The sequence below is a fragment of the Amblyomma americanum genome, chromosome 1, assembly GCF_052857255.1.
Source record: "Amblyomma americanum isolate KBUSLIRL-KWMA chromosome 1, ASM5285725v1, whole genome shotgun sequence".
Taxonomy (NCBI): Eukaryota; Metazoa; Arthropoda; class Arachnida; order Ixodida; family Ixodidae; genus Amblyomma; species Amblyomma americanum.
Genome location: NC_135497.1, coordinates 220,863,148 through 220,889,848, shown reverse-complemented (window position 1 = coordinate 220,889,848; position 26,701 = coordinate 220,863,148). Strand labels below are relative to the sequence as shown.

The window sequence follows — 26,701 nt, the reverse complement described above, 5'->3', positions numbered from 1 at the left end:
TTGCTGGAGGATATTTCTGAAGCAGCGTCCTTTAACATCCTAGGCATACTGCAACTTTATTGAAGATCCCTTTCAGAGCCCCTTTCACTGCAGACCAACACTAACGCACAATCTGAGAACAAGGCAGTCTTTGCTCAATTCAAGATCTTTTTATTTATTTTTACACCTTTCAGGCCTGCACTGTAATCCCACCACATGCCAACATTTCTAATCAGAATGGCAAGCATGCATTGCCAAAAGTATAGGACAGTGGAGGCTGTATGTGCTGCTTCATCACACTGTAACACAAAACTCGGAAGATGGCACTGACCCAGAACGCCACCATGCTCTCTTCGGATCCACACGGTCCTTATGTGCACCTCTAAATTCACACATTTGACTCAAGCATGACTTTAGCTCCAGAGTTAAATGCAGTAAAAACAACTAATAACAGCATTTTAACTCTTTACTCACCGTGGGGAAAATGACTGTTTTCAAAGGTTTCAGTAGTTTTTTTTTCGTAAAAGCTATTGCACTTAAAATTTAATCCTATAGACGAAAACAAATCTAAATAAATGTGCTCTTTAGGCATATAAGACTGATTGACAAATTGCGCTTTGCAACTGATTATTTTATTTGCCAAGAACAAAATATACAAAAAAAATTAAACAAAACTTGAAAGGACACGCTTGTATCTGAAAAAAGAAAAAACCTTACGAATTTTCTAAAATATGCGAATTGTTTGATATTCTGTTGGCCACATTCCCTCAAGAAATCAAACTTCTATCTTGAATAGTATTCTTGCTACAAAACCATAAATGGAAACCCTATAGTTGAGCACCAGAGCACGGGCGCCTGTGTTCCAGTCAGGTTTCAGTCGTCACCGATGTCAGAACTGAATCCAGATGAAAAGGCAGTGTCTTCAGACTCGGTGCTGTTCGGGTTGCCGATAAGATCAATCACAGACAAAGCGGATCTGCTCCTGAGATATGCGATGCTTTACAGACTGTGTTGCGCATGCGGAGGCTGACAAGCGACTGACTGCACGATGCTGCCACACTTTCGCAACGCGTAAAAGAAAAAGCCGCCTTGCGGTATTAAAAGAACTACATAGAAAACGAAATTTTATTTGTCCATTTATAAGCCAGATGATGCAGCGTGCTCGTAAGCAATTGGCAATGAGTGCAGTACTGCATAAGTACTGCGTCTTTGCATTTAAAAAAATGATGCCTCGCGGGAAAAAAGAAAACTATATCGGAAACAAAACTCCGCTTCTTTAACTACAAGCCAGATGCGTAGCGTTCCCGTAAGCAATGCGGAACGTTCTGAAATCAGTGCACGAAAAACTTTATTTTAGTTATGATTATGGTCAATGGGCGCAGTAAGGGAAGAGTTAATGTGTTCAGAATATGTGATCTTAGTGCTCATTAAATAATAGTGTGGCATACCTCAGGCTACAGAAGCAGCTCCAGCGTTTGTTTTCTGTGCAGAGTCAATACTTAGGTACACAATAATAAATGCGTGTAATTCTACAACAAAAAACCAAGAAAAGGAAAGACAGGCAGAAATTGACACCTTAATAGCAGCACGATTCATTTGTGGAAGACAGCTACCAGGCAGAAAAGCAAAAAGAAGGAAACACAACCTGCCAAGTACAAGTCATTAAAGTTATTGCCAGTGTGGAGAATCAAATGCATGTACGTACATCACAGACTGATTTCACTTGGCCATTCAAGACTGCCTCACGGCTGAAAAAAAAATGCACCTCTGAGACACTTATTCACCCAATAAAGATTTTAAAAAATGCCAACATATCCTGCTAAGTAACAACTAGAACTGCCAAAAACTTTGGTACCCGGAGGTAGAAGCATTCACATATCACAGCTCATGCTTCTTGGGACAGTAGCAAGCCTGCTTTTGGGCATCCTTGTATGCCTTGCAGCCCAAGTAGTGGCTTCCAGTGTAGAACGCATGTGCTGCAGCTTTGCAACCTGTAAAGGAAGTGGCAGCTCACAAGAAATGCTGAAGTAATGCGCAGCACTGCCTTACTGCCCTGTTATGGAAAGAATTCAAATGTTCCAGGGGTAGCTGATCTTAAGCCAGCTAATAAATCAAAATAAAGTAGAAAACTACCTAGACAAAACTGCAAAAGTTTAGAAGTTGACATACCTGATAAAGCTCCCATGCAATACACTATGGTTGCAAAGTTATCTTTCTTAAGAAAGTGGCACATAGGTAAAAAGCATGACTGGCTAATAATTCAGTTCTACTTTTCTCTACATAATTTAAAATATGCTGTTCGCTGGCTGTGTACAAACATAGTGCAATGTTATAAATGATGTACAGTTGAGCAAATTTTTAGCTATCATGCGTGACACCGCCTTTTCTGCACTGCTGCGCCTTGTGGCCAAGTGAACTTGGAAAATATTAAATCTATGCACAGAAAAGGCGGCCAGTGCGCACAATAGCTAAAGATTTGGCTGGCTGTACACTACATGAACACACCCTGAGAAACAGCTTAGATTAAAAACAAACTACTTTTCTCAGGAAAGGGGATGGATCAAGCTGGTGCAAAGGGCTGTGTGTAGCACACTTAGTTAGCTGACTTAGATTGAACATCGAAACACATTTTCAGGGCACATGAATGAGTACAGCCTTCTTAATGTGAAACAGAAAAAGATGATCGCTAAAGAATACTACATCAGACTTCAAAATAAAAATTTCAGCTTACTGTTGATGAAGGTGTACAACTGTTTAGCCTTTCAACACGTGAGCACCAATCGGCCAGTATTTCAAAGCAGTACAACAAAGTGCAGCAACAAAATTGTTTAAGAGTACACTGGTGGCACAAAGCATACAATCCTGTTACCATAAGAAAACAGGCTGCCAGGCTGCTTGCTTCAATGCTTCACTTTTTACGCTGTTAAGGAGGTGCCACCATCCAGCACCAGGCAGAGACGAACAGCTAACACTGATTGAAGTGGAACAATTTAAATACCTAGGCACAACGATCAGCTCGAATCTCAGGTGGAACCCTCACATTAAAAACATAGTTTCAGTGGCATCCAAAAGACTGTGGCTAATAAGACACCGGCTAAGACATGCGTACACTAAAACAAAACTTGTAGCATATACTTCACTCGTGCGTCCCTAACTCGAATAAGCTGACGTGGTCTGGGACCCGCATATGAAAATGGATGTTAGGAGTAGAGGGGGGGTTCAAAGAAAAGCACTGCGATTCATATGCAATGTCTATGGTAGATAGGTATCAATATCCGACCTCCTCAGTCGGTCCAGTTTGCTCACTTTGGAATCACGTAGAAAGATGCACCGTTTAAAAATGTTATTCGCCACCATCAATAATCATACTAAAATAGACTTTCCTTCCTGCATGCAGTACAAGAGAACACAAAAAACTCGGCACAAACGTGACAAAACAATAGTATTACCTCAGTGTAGAACCAATGCATACAAGCTGTCGTTCTTTCCAAGAATGATGATTGGAACAAGTTATCCTACGATGTGTTAACCTCATCATCACCAGAAACATTTTTATCTGCAATCAGTTTCAGCTAGTAAGTTTGGTGTATCTTGTTTGATTCTTCAAATGCGAGCTTTCATTGCTTTCTGTGCTTGGATGTAAATGTAACGGGTTTGTCATTTATAAGCTGATTTGTTCCGCAGAAACTTTACTGTGCACATGTATATGCTTTCTTTTCTGTTGTTGAAGATGCTGCTATAAGTTGTGGACCAAGCATTGTACGCGTCTTGAGTCAACTCCTGCCTTGGCTACCAAAAGGCAGCCGGTAGTATTGAATAAATAAAAAATAAAATAAAATGGAAACAAAATGAACAGCAGACGGCAGTTGCAGTACAATTTTTGTGAGCTATGAACAGTGCCACACGCACCATTTTCACATCTCTACTTTCAATAATAGTAATAACAATAATAATGTTTATTAATAATAACTAACATACTAATCAATCAATCAGTGTTTGTTTAGAGTGCTCAGGAAAAGCGAGCGCCTTTCTGCTGGCACACTGGGAGGAGGAAAAAAATCACATGAAGGTTACAAGCGTGTAACGTGAATGTTTGAGTGTTAGCTGTGGTGTGACAGCAAAGAAAGAAGCTGGGTACCTTGCCGAGGGACACTTGTACCCATCCGTGTCCGGAGGTCGGTTGCAAGCCAACCACCTCCTACAGCCACTAAGCCACTCATCACCTCCCACCCTTTCCCTCATCTCCCCTAAAAGTAGAGAGGGGATGTCCGCCTCTCCACACTTTCATCCCTCTCCTCCTACCCTCTCCCCTAAAAGAGGGGGTTTCCCCTGTCCACTTTGCCACCTGCCAACCGAGGCATGTGGCAAATGGCATTGCGGACACCGACGCGGATGGCTCGAAAATGAGGAATGAGCTAATAAGAGCTAGCGCTCTAAAAAATGAGAGACAGAGTGCAAATGCAATACATACATGGTTTGGGACACAACTGCAGTGCAAAAATCCCTATCACATAAGGAAGGAACACCCACAGACACGGACAAAGATGTAACCAACTTGCACAAAAGCTCGTATTATACTGAAGCAGTACATACAGATACATTAAATACAAATAACATGCTTAATTACATAGAAGTGTGTGGAAATATGGCGGGGGACAAAGCCTTCTGCACTTCCACCCCGCGGATGCAGCGTTCCGCTCGCTAACCGCGGAGGGGTTCGTGCTCGAGGGAACAAAGGGAGGGGACGACGAAGCGTTAACACTCATATGCTATTTATTACATTTGCTATTAATACACAAAGCGGGCCAGCTAGCTACAAAACATCAACGAGGCATTCCTCGGAAATAGAAGGTTACGTAAGAAGGCCTTCCGACTTAACGGCTGAGGCAGGGGCGCGACTTCGGAGGTATCGGCGGCGAACGTTTGTGTGCGCCGATAATGGCGGCCGGGTTTTCCCGTGCGCACCGCATTCTTGGGCCAAAGCCATTCCCTAGCATTTGCAGGGGAAGGCGACAAGAGCGCGCGTCTGCTGCGCTCGCTTCACTGCCTGGAACCAGAAGTCCAGCGGCAAGGCACAACGGATCCCCGTGCGCCTGCCACGGAAGGTGACGAGAGCGTGCGGCTCCAACCGCTCGTGACGCTGGCCGGATCCCGAAGAGACTGTGCCTGGTCCCGCAGAATTCCGCGTAACCTACGAGGTGGCGCTCCCGTCGCCGTTCCCTTTCCCCCATGAGGGAGACTTCCCTCCTCGCCCAGCCGGGTGCTGTCCCGACACACACCGATGGAAATGGTCGGAGGTTTCCACAAGTGAGAGCATGCAACCATGAACTAAAGGGTGTGTGTTGCACTTCCCTGTGCAGCCTGCACATTACACTCCGTGCTGCCTGGCCGCACCTCTGGGCAGGGCAGAAATTAAACTTTTTCATGGTTTCAGTGTTACGAAAACTTTTGTGTACAGCTGTACAAGATGGCAGTTACATCTGACAAATAGGAACATTCAATTGCAGATCACAATATTAGGGTAAAGAAATTCAGACAACAGAATATAAGTGATATAGAAAAACAAAAAACAAAGCAGAAGAGCACAAAGGAAGTGTGACACAGTATATACAAGGACAGACAAAAACAAGGGTCACAGCAGCTGCAAACAAAAAAATTACATAGAACAATGGAGCTAGAAAACTAGGCTAAAAGAAACAACATATTCAAATAAAATCAGTAGGTACAGAGGCTGTGCAGTGAATGTAGGCAGACAACTAAGAAGCGCATTCTGAACTTCTGTCCGCAAAGAATACAGTGAGTGCTGAAATATATTGAGGTCAAATGAGTACATATTCTATGTCTGTTCTAGTCTGAAGGATGGACAGCGTCTGCTGCATGATGTCGATATGCGGGATGTGAAAGATTTTCTGGTGGTTCTTGGCGGTGTTCTGAGGAAGATTTCAGCCATCATGTCTGGACAAGATATAGAGCCATGCATACGAGTAAACAAAATGATGAGGCCAGCCTGTGCACATCTGGCTCTCAGGGAGGGAAGGGGATCAGGAGTGGGTGAGGGAGATGGAGGGTCATCAACGTTGTGGGGAAAAGCAATGCTTATAGATCGACAAAAATGTCCTTTGCACATTATCAATTATCTCTGTGTTCAATAGGCACATACCACTCCAAGCAACTGTTGCTTATTCAAGAGGATGGAAGATGGTCCTAATAATAATAATAATAATATTGCCTTTATTAGACATAAGGAAATACATAAATAAGCAGGTCAGCCCAGTCATGCAGCCTTGTTGGGCTGTACCCTGCAGTCAATGTTTATTCGACTCCTTTCTGTAATGGCCCCGGTGCTTCGAAGGTATTGTAATGAATGAATGAATGAATGAACCCGGATACTTGAGTAGCACCCTGTTTTAACTGAAAGCTTCCTTGCTTATGCGTGCGTGCAAGTACCATAGCAGTACATGCCGATCGCACACGGAGAGAGAGGAGAGCACACATCCGCTTCTGTGAATGCTTTCCGATGCCTCCACAATAGAAAGGGATACCTGTTCCACATGTACTAAACCATCCTTATTGAAGGCATCCAGGGCAAGTTGTGCTATCTAGTATCCATTTTGATCCAGCAGCGCTTAGCTATGTATAACTAGGGTCCATCATTTTCGGGTTTTATTTTTTCCAGATTTCGAGCGGTAAAAATCTGGTGACACTTTTTTAGTTCAAATACAGGTACAAATCGGGTTATTGAGCAAAAATTTCCTTCATTTGAGTTTTTTCAGGTCCCCTTTTTTTTGCAGAAAACAATTTACTACAAGCGCTTGCTCTTGTGCAGGACACAGAATGCTCTAAATGTTTCTCAATATTTAATAAACATGAAAATACTGGACAGCTTGCACAGAAAAAACTGCTCACCAACTTATATATTTTCTCATTTATAACAATTATTTTGTCACGTAACTCCCAAGCAGCACATCGCGTGCAAGCAAGAACTGCCTGCTTCCAAAACAGTCATTAAACACCACAGAAGCTATTTTAAACAGGCAAAAGCACTGGAGCAGGAGGCCGGTAGCGTGGATAACGCTCAGTGTTATAGGCGTGATCGAAAAAAGTAACTAAATACGTTACTCGTTATGCAAAAAAAGGAACACGTTACCGCCCTTAGCTACAAAAAAAAAAAGGTAACGTGTTACCGTTACCGAAAAAAAGTACTGCACGTTACTTTGCCGTTACTCCATGGCCATAAATTTTATTCAGTGCGTCTTCACTGCAAGAACTCACGATAACAATTTTATAAAGCTCATATTTCACATAAAACTTCTAGCCCAAGAAATGATTTTAGCCAAAATCCTGATTTAACGAGAATACTTAGCACAAATGTGCAGGAGCTTAGCAATTTTAAAGTGGCCTAAAGAAGTCGGATACAACTTAAGTCTGCAGTGAAGCTCCGCCCATTCAGCTGCCGCACACAGAATTCCTGCACGGCGAAAAAGTAGCCCGCTGCTTAAACATTCCTCGTTACCTAAACAAGAAGCTTATCACAAGAAGATAATTATGAGGTTTAGAATTTTGATACGTGAATTGTTTGATATAGACAAAAATTTAATGTTTGGCTAGCGAAGTAATACAGGACACAACGCACGGCGGCCCAGTGTTACGAACTGCTGTTTTTTTAGTTGTATACTACTTATAACTCTGGCACATGGTGAAGCCATTTTCGGAATGTGACATTATAAAGACAAAATGACATTTCATCATCAATTCTAAATTCACAAAGAAAACAGCACTAACTCTCAACAAACTTACAGTAGTTCTGAAAATTGTGATGTTCCAAAATGCTCGGCATGCTTTCACTCTTTAGAGAGAGGTGTGTGTGAGTGGTTTGCGAAGGGGAGGCTGGTGAAGGCAAGTGAGTGAATGCGTGCTCGTGCACAAGTTTCGTGCATTATGGATATTCTTTTTCTTTGAATTGGGCGCGTCATCAAGGGCAGGTGTTTTCTGGCATGCATGCGAGCCGCAACAAGGGTCGTCGAGAGCACCTGTACGTTTTGTTTATTTGCAACATCACTTTAGGTGCTCTGCACTTTATTTTTCTAAAAAATGGGGCGGATGGGGTAACATGACACCTCACATTACCGAAAAATGTTAACGGAAGTATATTACCCGTTACAGTGCCGAAATGGTAACGAGTATGTTACTAAGTTACCAATAAAAATAACACGTTGCCGGTAATGCCATTACTTGTAACGCGTTACCACCACCACTGATAACACTTGACACATGATGCCGAATAAATACCTGGTTACTACCCATGTTTTGGCCTCTCGCTTCTAAAGTTACTCTTTGAGCATATCCTCAAATTAAGCCACGACAAGAAAAACAAGGGTTAAAGATTGCCAGCTGAACGAACAATCCCAAAATAACTGCACAGGATATCCACTAATTTTCATGCGGTGTCTGCAGCTTTGTTCAGGAAAATGTATGTTCTCTATGCCCACTCATATATATTAATAAGCAACTCATTCCCTTGCCCTTGTGTGTTCTCTAGAAGGGGCATTTTTGGGAAGAAATCAGGTTTAACCTGATTTTTAAGAAATGTGTTCGGGGTGCAAGAATCAGGTAAAATTGAGTTTTACCTAAAAAGAAAGGACTTTACATAGGAGCACCCTTTAGCTGCACATTGTAGTCACATCGCTTTGAGCATCTTTTGCTCCAGTGGAATGTGTGCATGGAAAAATGGTAATAATTTGAAAAGGTTCTAGCGACTAGAGGCAAGCCCTTCAAATATGTGTCCCGCCAAAAACATTTGGAATTTTCTTCAGAAAATGATTGCTTGCTCGGAATAAAATAAAAAAATTGGAAAGGACACTTAAGCTCCGCCTTAAGGGTATGACATGATAGTTTAATGGGTTTATATCCATATATACTGAACTGATCATTCTCTACTTTACATTCATAGATCCCTAGAAGTCTTCATACCACTCCTGCTACAGTGGTTAAGCGCTACGGCATTGCCCGGTGAAGGCAGGTGCTGCCACCGATGGGCCTTGTGCGACCCGGGTAGCTCTTCCTGAGAGGCCAATCATTAATTTAACTGCCACTTCCCACGGTGGGCAGTTTGCTCACAATCCGGTGCGTAGGTTGTGATGACGCTGTAATGTCACGTGACCTAGGTGGCCCATCTGCCTCCTAGGTTGCTTCTCTGGGGATTTTTCGTAGATTTTTAACTCACATTCAATGACGCTGACGATGCCGACACTGGATTTTCTGTGACACGAACTCCTTAACGCTATCGCGTTAAAACAAGTTCTCAAAAGGAAAGCTCGTTGGTGGAAGTTGCATTGCCCGCAGCATTAAAAAGGCTGGAAGAATGTGAAGCTGTACATGGTATAGCTTAGCTTTCTGCTAGAGCCATGCTGACATGAATGCAAACATGAATACAAAAACTTGTTTCATATTTTTACTAATGCTGCCAGGTAAAGTATGTCTGAACGTTGGTCAGTTATTTGTGCTTTGTGAGTTGCAACATGCATCCAATTATTTCTCACTCAATACATTTATTGATCAAGCACTGCGCAGTTGCAAAGCTCCTTAGTGATAGAAGTTCTGTAATGGTATTTTACATACCTCTCCTGACTGCATTATCAGTTGGAACATTCAGATAAAGCCTAAAGTGCTTCATTTTTTTTTTTACATGGCAGCACTATCTGGATTAAATAAGATGCTAAGATACAAAGATCCATACCCAGGTAGCACGCAAGATCTTCAAGACGTTTATTTTAGAGATAAAACGGGTAAAAGAAATTTTTGACCAAAATAAACGATTTCAAGGATTCGATCAGGTCAGGATTTGATTTGTCCTAACAATACGCTTAAAAGTGGGCTTTAGAAGACGGGTCCTATCTCTGCCCTCTCAAAGATGTCTTAAAGGCGATTGAAGTTTTGGCGGGAAAGGCATCTTATTTTGGTGGGCCTTTTTGCCTCGGTATGGACTCCGGGCTGGTTCTTCTCAGAGGACATGCAGTTGCCTGTCTGGACGCTGGGGGGCGGCGGCTGCCCCACCATCTTTGTGGCCTCCACGGTGCACGCCTGAAACGTCGCGCGCTCGCGTCGAAATTCCTGCACCAAGCCTGATTTATATGATGTGAAGGTTCCTCACCATGGTGCTAACTTCGGGGGAACCTGTGTTCGCATGTAACCCTTACCGCAACTCTGCCGCATTTCCTAGCAGCGGATTCCTCTTCGTTCGTCCAGCTTCTCCGCTGCACGGTGGCCACTGCTTGTGCCTTCGTGGGCTTGCCCTGCTCTTCGTACCACCGCTATGCATGAGTACCCTGTGGACCTCCCATCGTCGACTGCCTGGTACTCGTCCTGCAGCCCTATCCGCGTCGCTGCCTATATATACTACAGCAAGGTTACACCGTTTGTTCCTTTGTCCTTCGTGCAGTTTCCTCGCTGCACGGTGGATATCGCGCACTCTTCCTTCCAACTCTTTGTCGCTGTTGGACCTCTTCCGGCATGCAGCTACCAATCGGGCGTGCACGGCTCTTCGCAGCATCATTGTGTAGTGGGTTCTCGGCGATCTTCCCCTGCTCACGCGGCGTTTCCACCGTGTTGTATCCACGTGCCTCTGAGTGTATACCATTTACCAGTGCTTCTGTCTGATCTCAAAAACTGACCACCTCTACATGCGCTTCGTCGCTCAAATGTCCTTCTCTGGAGCTGCTGCAGCTGCAGCGTCTCATCTGGGCTAAGAATGTCTGTGCTTTGCTGCTACCTTGGGCGAAGTTGGTGGTGGTGAGTGGTGGATTGTGCTTCCTGGATTGGTCGCAGCGACTCTATAATATCTTCGAGCTTTCGAGCGCTAGGGTCGCTGCAGCAGCTGAGGTGGCCAGCCAACTGCCACATACACCACCGGAAGTGGGCCTCGAGGCCCCTCTGCTCTTGCGGGTGTCATATGGACTTACCTGCCACAGGACATCCCACCGCTCACTGTCATTATCCTTTACCAGCTGGGGTGCGCAGTGTTAAGTGTGTAATTTGGCCCATCTCTCCCATGTGTCCTGGTTTAGAACTCAGGAACCACATTCCCTCATACTCGCTTTGCGTCCCCCTCTGCCTCTCTGTCTTTATACGCACCCAATCCCCCCACAATCCCGTTCTCCAATCTCGAGTTCCTAGCAGTGCTTGTTTTAAATGACAGCAGAACTGTAAGTCTTTATGCCTCAATATCGTCACAGTACTCCTCTTATCTTGATCGCATGCATGGGTATGGCTTGATTCGCTTTATCAAGTTAGTATACAAAATCTGCTTTCGCTTTTGCTAATTGATTCACTGTGCTCATGCACTCTCCTCGCCTTCGAAGATGAGAAGACTACATAAGCACAGTGAATCAAATCTGGACAGGCGAAGAATTCGCACACATATTATTTACGTTGGACTGGAGCTGTACTACTAAAAGCACCATTACCTTTTCCTCAGAGTAGAAGCTGCCATGCGCACGCTATGCAGAAGCCGCATTTAACAATTGAGTCAAAACAATATCGCCGCATTTCCTTGCGCGCGTTTTGCTTAACTGGCCTGTTTTTGAGTTGCAGCGTATTGGTCAATAACTTTGCTGCTTATGGAAACTATTGCGGGATGAGCGAACGATCGATATATGCCACATAGTCTGTGCAAGGAGGCATGAAAGTTCACGATCTGCTTGTGACTCATTATTTATTTTAAAACTGCTTTAAGTTGCTGTGCCATGGACGATGCAGTCAGGGTTATTTTTACTGTTTTTCTTGGTCTGCCCACCATATAACGAATGTTCTGCTACATAACAGGCGCGGTTATACATGTGCGTGTCACCACAACTAAGTAAAATAGCATGTCTCAAGATTTTGGATGGGATCTTAGCTGTTTATGTCGTAATGCTGTTTTTTTTTTTTTCTGATGCACCATTCATTTGCATCAGATACTGGTGATATGACTCCAGGTACGCTCTTTTCTCTCCGCTACCCTATTTAGTTCAGCTTGCTCAGATGCTGCTTAAACCGTTTGTTTTTGATAAGATTCTTCATTCATCGTAATTAAGAGCGTTGTTGATAATTTTCTATTCATTTACGCGGACTAGCAGCAGCTGACACCAGCATCAAGCTTGCAGCATGCAGCAGGATTTTTGTGCAGAGCACAGTGGAAGCTTGATGTGGGCCCACAGTGCTCTAGCTCCTCTTTTGCTGAACAAAATGAACAAAATTCACGGGAACAAAATGGGGGCTACAAATTGCATTTCCAACATCTAAACTACCTGCATTCGTATAGAAAAGGTCATCTTGTTCCTCATTCCTAGGCGGTTTTTTACGACGTTTGGAAGAGGTATTCTGTAGGTCACTTTTAGGAGTTTCTTGACCACGCCTAGAAGACGTATTCTCAAACGTCTTTTGACCTGGACATTAGACGAGCTATATGACTGATATAAGACGTTAACCAGCTGAAAACGGATTTTCCACACCATTTCCTAGCGGTTTGTTTTCGTTTCGGATAGTTGCTCTCAAGGCGTCTCATATCTCAGTTTGTGCTACCTGGGTAGCAGATGTGCATCCGCAACAATTAAGTGCTACTGAACTGTAGTCTGTACCCGGAAGGTATCCACCTTGCATCCTGTGCTGGCAATAGGTGCTGGCGGTCACCTTCAACTGCTTTTTGTACGAGTGGTGCAAGTGATGCTCACATTACCTCCTACCTTGATTTTGAAAGCCCTTTCTCAGTGTTGTAAACTATGCCACATATCATAATCTATGTGGCATATTAACTTGCACAGCCCACAGCACTCAAACAAGGTTTTCAGAAGCAAGGTGGAGGAAAGAAGGGTGGATCTGAATGGGCACCATCTAGAGCAAATGATGGAAGTTAGAGTGAACCTGCCATAGCCTTTGGCAGCACTTGCAATACAAATGAGTAGTACACAAAAGCATTATCTGTATGAAGTTCATCACAAGCCCTTGTTAAACTTCATGCATGTGAATTTAATGATCACCCCTGTAACACATTCTTGCAAACACATGACGATTAAGGTCAAGGGTTCGTGGGGGCAGGCTGCTCTCACACACCATAGTTTGTCTTTCCCAAGTGATGCAATGGCACAGTGTTGTTCATGGATATTTATGACAGCAGCAACTTGGCACCACCAGCACTGCATTTTTAGTGCCACTCACTGGTGTGGTGCTAGTCATACACTGATGTATCCAACATGTCCTCAGTCTTCACTGGCAGCACTCAGCCTTGCAGGAACATATTTCTGTAAGCATGCCCAGTGCAGCATCGAGCAGCCATCCATGTTCTCATGTGAGTGAACAGTTGCTCATATCCCAAGGTGACAAGCTGAATGCCCTCAATCTGTTATTTGCCAACTGATGCTGCACAGGTGCAACAATTTCCATTTGTGTAAACAAGTATCATGTTTCTGTTCTCAAGAACAGTTGGCTGTGATTGGTTTTCATCACACAGCACTTCTGATTGTAGTGGCTATACCTATAGCCCATGTTATCTGCAGATACAATTTCCCATTTAAACCTGAAAAGCCTGGTGGTGCATGTAGCAGCAAGCCAATTTGTACAGTCATAGACAAAAGTGTGGGATGAGAGTTTTCAGAAAAAACAATATTTCTGTGCGGTCAGACAAAGAAGGTCACTGCAACCCACAGAGGGGGGCACGTGTGCTCCATCTGCTGGAACAAATACAACTGACTGGCTACTAAGACAATGCAGGAATAAATTATTTTTCCATGAATCCACATCCAGCAAATATTTCTGTCCATGACTGTACCAGGGATTACCACAATCTCAAGAGAATAGCTCGGCTGGCGAGAGTTGCAGAGTTGCATACTTTGTGTGCACGCACACTTCCACTCCCATTCATCCTCCGGCTTTGCCATACTGTGCTAAGTGACTGCACTGTCAACGATTACCCCAATTATCATCTTTCAGGTATGCCACATGGTGCTAAGTGACTGCATCGTCGACGATTACCCTACATTATTAAAAGAGCAAAGAACTGTGCATCACAAGATGTAATAAACACTATGCAGGTTTGCTTAGACAAGAGTGCACCAAGTACAGTTCCTCATGCATAAAACTGCTGACCACACCTTGGCAAAATCACGAGTGCTCACTCAGGCTCACTCACATAAGTTTGGTCAACCTACGAGCTCACTCAAGCTCACACTCACAGAGGCCTAGGCTCACTCGAACTCAAACTCATTTATAATCACAAATCACTTGGGCTCACTCAGACTCACCACTCATCTGGGGTCAACCCCTCATAGCAACTCATGTCTCACTCAGACTCACGACTCATCTAGGCACACTCACTCATTTCAACTTACGACTCATTTGGGCTCACTCACTCATTTCGACTCGCAACTCATCTGGGCTCACTCATTTCGACTCACGACTCATCTAGGGTCATTCATTTCGTCTCACAACTCATCTTGACTCACGACTCATCTGCGCTTACTCATTCAGGCTCACTCGCCCATTTCAACTCATGACTCAGCCAGTCCCTCTTTGACTTACAACTCCTATAAGCTCACTCATCGGACAGATGAATATGCTTTACGCCCAACGGCCCATGTTATGCGCCTGAAAGAACATTTACATGTGCTTGTACTTTTTATGGTTTTGTGCTCTAGAATTCACTGACGATTTTGGACAACTTTTAGAACATTGATAAACACTGCTTTTGGTGTTTCAATATCTTTGCCTTTATTGTCTTTTTTGTTTCTATGCTGTGCTACCCTTTCTCCAGAATTAATGCTATTATCAAGCCTTTAAATCGGGCTGTTTCTGTGTTTGAACCATATTTTACGCCCCTCTGAAGAGCAGCAAGAGCCTCCCGTAAGGACTTCAGAACTGCTACGTTACTGTTATTTACGCTGCTGCTATATACAGTTGTTATTAACTAATTTTCCTATTATACAGCTTTTCTCCTCTGCGACACTTCTCCCTTATCCCTTAATGGATCCCATCTGGAGTATATTGTTTAGCCTCACTGTCAGGGTTGTATCCTCTGCCATTTTTTCTTATCCGCACTTCATGGACGTGAGAAAAAATTGTGCCTTCTAGGGTGTGATCAACCCACCAAACAACTTGGGTCCAAGCTTCATCGATTCACCACGGACACACAGACGCTTGTGCAGCCGTGCGGCTCGCACACATCTGCACGTAGGAGAGAGGCGAGGCTCGCTTCCAAAAACAGGCCCCCTAGCTCACAAAAATTATGCAGGCACCTAAGCAATTCTTATGATGCGTAAATGCAAGAGCACTGCTTGTCTCTTCGAGTTTTTGTCGGGGACTTTGGAGGTGAACGTTGTTTCACTGCAGCAGCTCACTTCACACGTTTCGCTGCGTTGGTCGCATACTTAATCGGCACCGAACTGCTGTCTCCGGCCACGCTTTGCTGCCCCACCTGATGGTGTAGAAGCAAGCAATTCAACTGAAGGCCAAATCACTGCGGCGGCGAGTACTTTCCCTTTTGTGTAATCTCTAGACATGTTTACATGAATACATGAATACGACAGGGGCACATTGTATTTCCTAGCATACCTCACGGAGGCAACACGCCACTGTTTACATGCATATCAAGTCATGCGGGACAGTGGTATCTTGCCCATGCGGAGGAGGGAATTCAGCCGCTTCCATCTTGAGCCAACGTCCTCTGGAGAACTTTGCTTGAGCTTGGTCTGCTTTGTTACCTGAGTGAGGGGATATTGTACACCAGGCAGGAGGAGGGGCGCCTCCAGACCTGTTTCCATTCATCGCAGAAATTGTCTTGCCCTTCTTGGACGGATAGAGTCGCAATAATGGTGATGATGTCACTCGCGTGCGGCGTCTGTGCCAAGCGCGCCTGCCACGGCTCTCTGGCTACGGCCCGGTTTTCGCCAAAGCCAAGTAATGCTCTAGCTTCAAAAGACACGTTTATTGCAGTCTTCCTCTAGCGAAACAGTCAATCACCCTGTTCTGGGGACGCGTAGCAAGCAAGGCGCCGCGAGCGCTCATGGTAACATAGACAGCGACGCTGCCCGCATGCCGCTGTGCTAGGAGGGCTACACGTGACAATGCTGTGATCTCTCTCGCAAGGCGCGGTAAATGTGATGAATATCACTGGACCCCGTAAAGCGATATTCACTGGAAAGCTTTTTCGGCTTCTCTCCTGTGTATTTTCAACAACTTCCTTTTCATACAGCTAAAGAGGCCGCTCCCTACTTTCTTTTCGAACAAGACTGTGAGCATTTCGTCTGTGAGCGAGGGTTTTCATTTGGAGCGCGCTCAATATTCTGCAACTTGTTCATGCGGCAACACGAAAACGACGTTCATGACTTCGCAAGTGGGCACAAACAGATAGCCAAACATTCCGGGGACTCACCATAGAGTCAACTTTGACAAAACCATCATCCTCGGGACCGTAGCAAATTACCAAAAAAAGGCTCTTACTCAAACCTTGGCACATTCTAACGATCCCTAACTATAATCGCTTTCCTTCTTTTGGCCACTTTGCGCCCTACCATGGAAATTTTAAAGATATGCCAGTCACTGAGGAACAGGAGAAGTGAGCCAATAAATGGTTTGCAAGAAATATTTGCCTGTGTTTGTCTTTATGTCGTCTTTCTCTGTTTGGTTCAGCGTTTGGTCTACTTCGTGCCGCGCTGTAAATGTAAGGCTAATTTGCGCGTTTCCATTACTACAGTATGGCGCAGAATAACTAAACAAAAAAGAAATCCGCATTTAGTTTAGACATTTGCATGCATGAATTCCTTCCTTCCAGATAAGGTCTAGCCTTCTGACCGCGCGTCCAGACGGAGTATGTTTTGGGGACATTGTATGCATAAAAAAGAAAGAACTAAAGGTCAAAAATATGGTCCTATGGGTAACAAAACTGGGTAGAGTTCAGACCTAATGACTTCCTAAAAGTTAAAATGCAAAAAAAAATGCCAACACTGTGATGCGATGAGCTCTTTAACTGCAGCTAGCCTGTAGGGAGGCCTGCCTGAGAGGCCTAGAGGCCTGGAGCTGCCCCTCAGGGGACGCAAAGATCTGAGGCCGCTGCATACTTTTTGCAGCTAATTAATATCCCTGTCACACGGCCAGTTTCAATGGGCATCGAGTCGAGGGCCTTCGAAATTCTCAATCGCCATTGAACTTGAAGGAGTTGTGTCGCTGCTACAAGGCAAATCTCAATGGCCATTGAAATCGTTCTTGTGTCTTATGCCAAGCTTGGCTTGGTTTAGTTTATGAGGTTTTAACGTCCCAAAGCGACTCAGGCTATGAGGGACGCTGTAGTGAAGGGCTCCGGAAATTTCGACCACCTGGAGTTCTTTAACGTGCACTGACATCGCACAGTACACAGGCCTCTGGAGTTTTGCCTCGATCAAAATTCGACCGCCACGGCCGGGATCGAACCCGCGTCTTTCGGGCCAGCAGCCGAACGCCATAACTACTCAGCCACTGTGGCGGCTATTTACGCCAAGCTTGTGTGGCGCCACAATCGCTACTTTGCATTTTGCAAAAATAAAAATATTTGATAAATGCATACTAAATGCTTAAATACACGCATACGCATATGTCGTTTAAAACCCTTTTAATTGCACATACGCGACAGACAGATGCAGACACTGCTGTAGCCACTCTAATACAAGACAAGCCAAAGCCAAGCCAGTCCAACTGCGTTGGAACGCTGTTTCATCAGGCTTAACACCTGGGAAATCACCTTGATATTTGAAAAACAAAAGCTCTTTGTCTCTTGAAACTTTATGCGAGGGTAAGAAGGGGCAAATCGAAGGCGAATACAACAGTTTAGAACCCGATATTGCTTTGAGGGATTAGCGACGAAGCTGCTATCACTGTGAAGCGGGCGGGCAGGAAGCCGCCATGTTGTCAACGCTAAGTACGCAAGCAACGCAAAGACCGCAACGCAGAATTAATGCCCTTTAATGTGCTTAAAACCAGTCTGACACAACTTTATAATTATTGCACAGACTGCTTGCATTAAAGTTTAGGAGAACAATGTTTGTTGATGCTTTTTTACCGTCAATGTATCGTGTACGAAAGTGCGCTTGGCGGCGCTCGAAGCAACGCTAGCAACCTTGGGCAGCGCTCGAAGGCCCTTGAAATCTCGATGGAGTTCCGCGATGCTCTGTTGACTCAAGAGACTATTGACTCGATGGCCATTGAAACTGTCCGTGTAGCAGCGCTCGATCGCCTTTGAGTCAATAGACTATCGGTTTGAGGGCCTTTGAAATGCCCGTGTGACAGGGGTACAAGAAACAGCAAAAGAAGAACTACAGCAAGCGCTTTACAGCCAGACACAGGTAAAAACCACCAAGACCAAGCGCGGCGGCCAATAAACATTTCTCGTGTTTTAATAACCTAAAGTGCAACAGCCACAGAAATTACGTATCAGGAAACAATGACATTGCTTTGCATTATCATCTGGATTAAAAGCTTAATAAATATTATGAGCGCACAGGAAACTCGACCGGACTGACCCCGACTGACAATGATCTGAATGTGACGCCGGACTCACCAAGACTCATATCAATGTGAGCCCAGGCTCATGACTCAGATCACGATCTGAATGAGTTTGGACTCACGACTCAGATCATGATCTCAAATGAGCGTGAGTGAGCCCGGGTGAGTCCACTCATTAGCGAGTTTGCCTACCTATGCTGCTGAAACTATTAACAAGGAGTTTCAGAGCTACAACTCGGGCAAGGCGCCTATTATACACACAGCACCGGCTCAGAGCGAAATGCATTCACAAAACTGAAGTAAACCGCTGAAACACACTCCTTCTTTCATGCAAAAAACCCAAGATTCTGTGACGTGTATAGGAGTGAAGACATCATACCCTGAGAGTTCTTCTCCTTGTGACTCCTGCTTGCTTTCTTTTCACACACAGAGTCGAGACAACTAAGAAACCTTGCATCACAATCATCCTTGTCAGAAAGGCAAGTGCCATAGCAGAGATCATGTTTGTGACAACATGAATTCATTTCCTTGAAGGGAAGTTCCTTGGCTTCCAGCTATAAAACACAAAGCAGTACAGCCAGCAAGCATCAATTAGCAGCACACTTGTGCAGAGTGAAAATGGCCTCTTTAACTAGATGGTAAGATCTGACATAGCAGCGCGCATGATAGATTATAAGTGGTACTTAATAAGAAGTGGGTCAGATTTGCTTGCAACTGTACTATATCTGGTGTAAATAAAACAACTGGTTAAAGAAGTACACTGTGTTCAACACACCAAAAAAAGATGACACAAGGACAATCTCAGAGAACCGAACACACATAAGCAGCGGGCAGACATTGGAAGAGGTGCTAAGGAATTGTGAGATTGCTGAAATGAATGTCTGCCTTGTGTAAATGCAAATGGCTCTGAAGCTCTAAAATTGCATGGTTAGAAAGAACTTGACAACAAAATTAAAAAGTTCTTCATAATGGGGCACACATGCCGTATACACTGATGCCAATATTCATTTAGGTGCAGTCCTCATTATAGGAGTTGTGCACCACATGCATTCCTATCCACATAAATGTACAAAAGTAGGTGCAACTGTATACATTGCATGTGCACTATCATGAGCAGTATAAAGTAGCTATCAAGAGCTTCTGATTTCCTAAATGGGGTCTCACAGTGGATGTTATGGCATGTTGCATTCTCATTTTGTGGCCTGGCCAGTGATAAGCTGCAAAACACAGTGCTTGCTACTTTGCTAAGGAAGGCAAAAGTTAATGCAAGTGTGTGCTCCTCAGCTGCAGCTGGTGCTGGAGCCTCTTTGCCAACTTTTCCATTACACACAAGCAGAGTTATTGAGGTTTCATACAATGTTATGCTGAGGAACTTGTGCTCAGGTTTCAAAAGAAGATACGCAGCCTTTGCTACTGCTGGTGGTTAGATACATCAGTGCAGGCTAAATGCTGTCATGGTACACATAGAACAACAGTTAAACTGTGAGCCTTGACTTATTTCTCGGTAAATAAACTGTTCACATAGTGTAACTGAGAGCATTAACATCTGACCAAGTGCATATGTATGGAGGTGCTTCTAAAACTATTTGAAAGCAAAAGACTGCTTGCTTGCTTGAAGCAGCTTTCCTTGCACCGTGCTACCAAAAATGGCAACTGTACCAAATAAAAATACCATAGGCAAAAACTTCACCTGGAAACCATAAGCACCACACCCATTGGAGTCAGCTTTGTAACCAATCTTGGGTTTTGGTGATGATCCTAGTGAAAGCAAAGAAAAAGTGAAGAAAACAATACATAAAAAATATAGATCAAGGGGCACTGAGAGATGGAAAGTTACCATTCCACATAATAAACCCTTCTGAAAAGAACCCCACAGTTTAGAAAACTCCCATGCTACTGTAGAAATGCTCAAGCAGTGATAAAAATCCTTTGCACATGAAACAGCACGAGATATAACCTTTCCAACCTGACTGCTGCCATATCGCTCAATGGAGTGCTTTTTTTCACCTGGCACAACCAAACACTCTCTGGGCACCGCCTTACTGTTCACTAAGCTGCTGCGCACCTCTGCCACAAGCACAGTGGATTGGTAGCGCCAGAAGCAAAAAGATGGTTTTATGGGGTTTAACGTCCCAAAGCAGCTCAGGCTATGAGGGACACTGTAGTGGAGGGCTCTGGGTAATTTCGACCACCTTGAGTTCTTTAACATGCACTGACATCGCACAGCACACGGGCCTCTAGCATTCTGCCCCCATCGAAATGTGACCACCGCGGCCGGGATCGAACCTGTGTCTTTCAGGTCAGCAGCTGAGCGCCATAACTGCCGAGCCACAGCAGCGGCTGGATGCAAGAAGTCCAGCCAGCAATGTGGTGGCAATCAGTTTGCAAAAATCTATACTATAACCCACCCATTTGATGGTGGATATACAAACCTGTCAAACCCCGGTGACCAGTCATTTTGATGTCCTTGTGACATGAACTGTGGCCTCTGCCACGTTCTTCATCGCAGTGACATGCAAGGAACTAGAACTAGTGCTCACATTATCAAAAACGTGGAAACAGGAATATGGCCAGCTATGGAGGCCAACACAGTTTTATGGCTACTAATAGTTGCTCAAGTTGATAAATTTGTTACATTTTCTTTTTAGACCCACCGCTTGCTGTGCAACATGACACTACTAGGTCTCACTGCATTTTTAGATAAATTCTTGAAGTAAGCACTTGGACTCTGAATCCTCCCAAAACACCAAGTGCTTTTTGTTTGCAACTGCAGTTTTGCTTTTATCACAGGAGGTGAAGTAACAGTTAACTGTTGGGCTAGTTGGTAGTCTGATATCGCATTCATCTCATTTAGCACAAAGAAAAGGGCAACAGAAAGGAAGACGCACTAGTTCTAGTTCCTTGCATGTTAATGAGGTGCCTATACAGCAGTGAATAGTATGACCCCAACCAGCAGTAACCTTTAGTTTTGTTTAACATCCTTCTTTAACAAACTTTAGTTTTTTTTTAGCATAAATGAGCCACACAATAGCCTAAACTCCACCATTCTTTTGCGCAAGCAAAGAGTTGAACCATTCACCAGTAAAGGACCCTCTCACATTGCATCACACTGCTGCTCTGTGCATCTAAGTTTAAATTTCAAGTTTCCATTGTTTCGCATCTTGGAACTATCTAGTAAGAGTTCTGCAAAAGCATACATTGTGCCTGGGACATCAGAAACCTTGCAGTGGGATTTGAATACTCACTATCACAAACTGAACAAAAAATTGACAGGACAATCACGAAACCTGATGCAAAAATGCTGTGATAGCCAGTGGATTTACCCTCAGTTACTTTGATGCTTTTGCTCTAATGAATGCTTTTACTCTAAGCTGAGGCTTCATACAAGCAACAGAATTTTTCTGGAGGGTGAGGTGGGGAGGTGGCTGGTCGGTGGTGCTTCTGGAGGGCAGCAGGCTCTCCCATTGTGGCTTTGAATTCAATTTCGTCGTCACTTTTTGTTCCACTGCTGCATGGGCTTTAAGTGGGTGGAGGCATTGTGGAGGGTGAAAGTGAGAAGGCGGATTGAGGGTGGTGATGGGTGGTTGGGCAGCCCCTAGCTAGGGAGGTGCAGTGGGCAGGTGGCTAGTGCTTCTGAAGGGTGGAGGCCTCACTCACTGAGGCTTCACATAGACAACACTGACATAAGGTAGTAATTACTTATTGGCATCCACCCAAGCGCAGCCATACGGCTACAAAGGGAAGCTATGCAGCTTTCTCAGAAACTTTACAGTTAAAATTCGCCCTGGTCCGGGGCAAATTACCCCAGACCAGGGCGAAGTTTCTGAGAAAGCTGTACAGCTTTCCTTTGTAGCCGTATGGCTGCACTTGGGTAGATGCCAATGAGTAATTACTCCCTTATTACAAATCTACTCCACCTTGGGGGATTCACCTAAACATGGGTCAGGGGACCCAGCCAGGTACAAGTTTTGTACCTTTTGTCCCCGGCCCTTAGTTTTCTGTACTGAGAACTAAAATGTTAATAAACAAACTCAAACATTTGACCAGATAACATTGGCATTTTCCCTAAGTTCTACAGGTACTGCTACCGCAGTAAAAATGCTGGAGTTCTCTTTCCAGAGCACTGCCAAAACGCAGTGAGTACTGCACCCATGCTACAGTTTCTATTTCATCTTACACTCTGTTCCAATCACACTTTGAAATTTCAGCTCGTAGCAAGATTTGTGGATTGAGGGGTTTTACCATACCGAAGCAACACATAGGCTACAAGGAATGAGTAGTAGTGGAATGCTCCGGATAAGTTTATACCACATAGTGTTCTCAAGCGTGCAGTGACATCGCATAGCACACAAGCGTTTTTATATTTCACCTCCATCAAAATGCGGCTGCCAAGGTTGGTCAGCTCGTAGCAAGTTTTTGGTTAAACCACAACATGGATGTACACTGTGGTACCTGGTAATTTTATTGCAAATGTAAGCATATTTAACACTGCTTACATTTGTGGGTGGACAGCAATTTTGAACACATCCTTGCTTGACATTCCGCATTTTCAATAGCAAATTAGGCATTCCACAATTCATAAATATTTACACCTGAGAACCACTAAAGTACCCCAATACTCATCACATTTATGCTCAGCCAGCACAAATGCGTTGAGTTAGTAGCAGAGGAGTGCAACAATGAGTCTATTTTCACAATAACACTCAACTGTTTTCAAGAAGGCAGTAGGTGCTAGAAGGCGGTAGGCTATGGACTGTAAAGGTCCATAGGTCAAGGATGGTGCTCACGATGAGCACTACCAAAAGTCTGCATGTCAGCTACATTATACTCTTGTGTATTTTTGTTTGTACCTATCAGCCCATTAATGGCATGTGCACAGAGTTTGAAACTACGTTATTCAGCGAGCCAGCACTGTCCGCAGAAAGGTTGGATAACAATCACTCTTGTTTACAAACAAACGAGTTTGGAGCAATCGACGGCGAGAGGCTCTATATAGGGAGTTCATTCAACGTGTTTATCACAACCGCAACAGGAAAGTTTCATGTTCCCTATCACATGCCAGTTTGCGTCCATTTGTTACAACACATATGACATCGTTGCCAAGAGGCCTGCATCTTTCGTACCTGTCTATATTATCGACGAAACCGCTATCTTATCGATTTTCCCCGCTTTTCTGCCTACAGCTCGGTGGCGCTATCAGCGCGGACCCTAGTCATGCACTTACCGTCAGAGCATTTGTATGTGCACTCGGGCTCCTTAGAGTCCTTCAGGACACCTTCAACGGTGTTCAGTCCGTTCCTAATCGCCTTTATCCCGAACTTCAAGTCATCCAGGTAGCGCTCAGCTTGGTGCGTCAGGTGCCGCGCGTAATCAAATATTGTTTGCCCGGATACAAGCCAAGCTATTATCGTCACGGCGACCGGGATGAGTCGATACCAACCATGGAATGACGGAAATATCATTGTTGCATCAGTTACGCAAAGGAGCTGAAACCTAGCGGCACATTTAAGAGGACAACAAACATCCCAAAGATCCCAACGCACGCAGCTGCGCGGAAGTGCGTAACGCCAGCATAGCTGCAGCAGGCGCTGTGGTGTAGCTGTGGTCCAGCTACTGTCCAGCATGGACGGCTCAACAGACGGCACGATACGGATCTAAGGGATCGATTGTTGTATCACCGGAGCCTGCGTTATTTCATTTTATTCTATTTTAACGTTAAAAATCATTTATCGAGATGCAAATAATTATTTGCAGATTTCGTAAAGTTATCCTCTCAAAAGTGCGTTTACCAGCTGCCAGACAGTTCATTCATTCAATCATTCAATGCTTTTTATCCACAGTGAGGAGGAATTATCTCGGTTTGAAAACCAGCTTCAACTTGTCTGTGCAATGACAAAAATGAAAATGAAAACTGGTTTTGAGGAAAGGAAAGGGTAGTAACTGCAGTAACTATCTCGCTTCGCGGTGGACACCTAGACCGCACCGTGAGGGAAGGACGAGAACTAGAAAACTAACAAGTGCTAAGGCGCCCGTGTGCTGTGCGATGTCAGTGCAGGTTAAAGATCCCCAGGTGGTCAAAATTATTCCGGAGCCCTCCACTATGGCACCTCTCTCTTCCTTCATTCCCTCCTTTATCCCTTCCCATACGGCGCGGTTCAGGTGTCCAACGATATACAGTTTTGTGCGTTTTTATCGTGAACACTTTAAAAATTTCCCCGCCTCAACCGCTGGCTCATTTGCCGTGAAACTGCACACAGAGCTTGCGTATTATGGTAACTTTTGTATCGTAGCAAGTTTGATAACGGTACTTACTTAGCTGAGCCGCGCATGATGCGAAAACATAACCGTCTACGTAGAGATCGGCAACCAAAACCCGCAGACGACGCTTTTTCGCTGAATGGCGGTAGTGGCGCTATCTGTTTTCGGCAGTAGAAAGCGTAACGACAAGGCCGCCGAGACGAGCGTTGCAAACAATATTCTTTAAAAGGTAAAGCCTCTTTAAGTCTGTTCTGATATTTTTCCGCTCAATTAGCCGAAAATGTTGTAAGCGCTTCAGTTGAAGCAGACGAAACGGCCGGAACGGCATATTCAAAGGGCCGCGCTTCTCAAAACGCTCACCTCGGCGGCCTTGTCGTGACGCTTTCAACTGCCAAAAACAGATGGCGCCACCGCCGCAACTCAGCGAAAAAACGTCTGCGGGGTTTGGTTCGCCGATCTCTACGTAGACGATTGCGTTTTCACATCATGCACGGCTCAACTAAGTAAGTACCGTTATCAAACTTGCTACGATACAAAAGTTACCATAATACGCAAGCTCTGTGTGCAGTTTCACGGCAAATGAGCCAGCGGTTGAGGCGGGGAAACTGTTTAAAGTCTTCACGATAAAAACGAACAACACTGTATGAGACAGATAATCCGCCATTTCCTTTCCCCAAAAAACTAATTATTATTATTATTAAGTAAAGAGAAACAGAGGGTGTGCAGTAGGAAAGTTCGATGACCAAGTGAAATCAGATGGCAATCGCTGTTTAGAATTGCTGTTCAGAGCAATATCAGTTTGCCTTTAGCGCAGTAAAAGATGTTATGACATGTGCAGACTGTGTCTGAAGAGACAAACATACTTCGTTAAAATGTCGCAGTATGCAACAGAATTTCGATGCTGTTATGATGGACATTATATCGTGGATAACCTTGGGAAAACGGGTAACGATCAGAGCTCTGGGCACTCAGAGTAATCGGTGCCAACGAAGTAACCAGAGTAACACAGGGCACGTAGGGAAACCAAGGGTAATGGGGAAGCGGCGTAAAAAGAGATGAACAAGTCAGACTCGCTACAGTTTTGTAGTCTAAAGGTTATTGGAATTTATGAATGAATATAGGGCGAATTTCTAAACAGCACTTGTTAGGGTAATGGTAAGAAAGCAGCGAAGCAAAGCTGCAAAGCCTCATGGCACCCGCTATTACCCAGTTTCAAAGAAGTTGCTCTTACCATTTGTCACCATTTGTCCACTCCCCACAACTTCCGGCCGCTTCCGGCGTTGTTGGTTCCTGTATGGACGGTGGTGAGTGTGGTGAGTTGCCGGTTGTTTTGGTGGATGCAGTTTAGCTAAATAACCAAAGACGCTGAATTTAACCTAACCAGAGCTCGCATCATGTCAGCACGAGGCGGAAAAAAACGATGCAAGGCAGTTTCGAAGTCAGCAAAAGCTGGTGTGCTCTTTCCTGTGGGTCGAATCGGCCGCTATCTGCGGAAAAGCACTCACCACTTCAGGATCGGTGCCGGCGCTCCGGTTTACATGGCTGCTGTGATCGAGTACCTCACAGGTGAGCACATAGCGAAAGTGTTAACAGCGCTGCTATGAAGAAAAATGCCGCTCACTTTATCTCTCTGTCGAGCATCAGACGAAGCTGCGAAACCCGCGTTTTCAACTTGCTTGGGTGAAACCTCAACGCCGTGCTTGGTGTTGGCTGCGTTTGTTGGTCTGTGGAGATCGTTGAACCGCTACAGGAGGAAAGCGGTGGTTTACAAAAAAAAAAAATACGTATAAATAAAAGAAAGAAACTGGTGGTTAACAAATTATCCATTGGTGTCGCCAGTCCTCGTATTTTACGGTATATTGACTTTATAAGAAATGGTCTCGATTTTTCGCAAGTGGCATTTGGTAGCGCTGATAGTTCTAAACTTTGTTAAGACTTTGTGCGTCTAGAAGTGATGCCAGTG

The 26,701-nt window shown here is 44.5% G+C and overlaps 2 protein-coding genes across 11 annotated transcripts in view; one reads left to right on the top strand and one right to left on the bottom strand.

The window, feature by feature from the left end:
- Nucleotides 1-133: 133 nt before the first annotated feature.
- On the bottom strand, nt 134-26,360 carry LOC144114651 (group XIIA secretory phospholipase A2-like). 3 transcript variants are annotated; one of them, XM_077648529.1, is made up of 5 exons: nt 26,244-26,360; nt 25,970-26,028; nt 20,171-20,238; nt 18,860-19,034; nt 134-1,970 (listed from the first exon to the last, which is right to left on the bottom strand). In XM_077648529.1, the coding sequence occupies exons 2-5, from the start codon at nt 25,980-25,982 to the stop codon at nt 1,858-1,860; spliced, it is 369 nt and encodes a 122-aa protein (XP_077504655.1). In that variant the 5' UTR covers nt 25,983-26,028; nt 26,244-26,360; the 3' UTR covers nt 134-1,857. The 3 variants fall into 3 exon arrangements, with proteins under 3 accessions (XP_077504655.1, XP_077504653.1, XP_077504654.1); XM_077648527.1 differs by lacking the exons at nt 25,970-26,028; nt 26,244-26,360 and adding an exon at nt 23,705-24,120; XM_077648528.1 differs by lacking the exons at nt 134-1,970; nt 25,970-26,028; nt 26,244-26,360 and adding exons at nt 12,512-13,253; nt 23,705-24,126.
- Nucleotides 26,009-26,701, top strand: part of LOC144114650 (core histone macro-H2A.1-like) — a 66,698-nt gene continuing 66,005 nt past the window's right edge. For all 8 annotated transcript variants that reach the window (XM_077648526.1, XM_077648520.1, XM_077648522.1 and 5 more), the window contains exon 1: nt 26,009-26,304. In XM_077648526.1, the coding sequence (XP_077504652.1) occupies nt 26,133-26,304 (172 nt within the window). In that variant the 5' untranslated portion in view covers nt 26,009-26,132. The remainder of the gene's footprint in view (nt 26,305-26,701) is intronic.

What these genes read in the sequence shown, in the direction of transcription:
- LOC144114651 (XM_077648527.1), bottom strand. Translation starts at nt 24,104, where the DNA reads ATGCTGGACAGTAGCTGGACCACAGCTACACCACAGCGCCTGCTGCAG. An exon ending in GTGGTGCTTATGGTTTCCAG is followed by an intron (nt 19,035 to 20,170) that starts GTGAAGTTTTTG and finishes TGTGTTTTATAG; the next exon opens with CTGGAAGCCAAGGAACTTCC. An exon ending in CAAGGAGAAGAACTCTCAGG is followed by an intron (nt 1,971 to 18,859) that starts GTATGATGTCTT and finishes CTTCCTTTACAG; the next exon opens with GTTGCAAAGCTGCAGCACAT.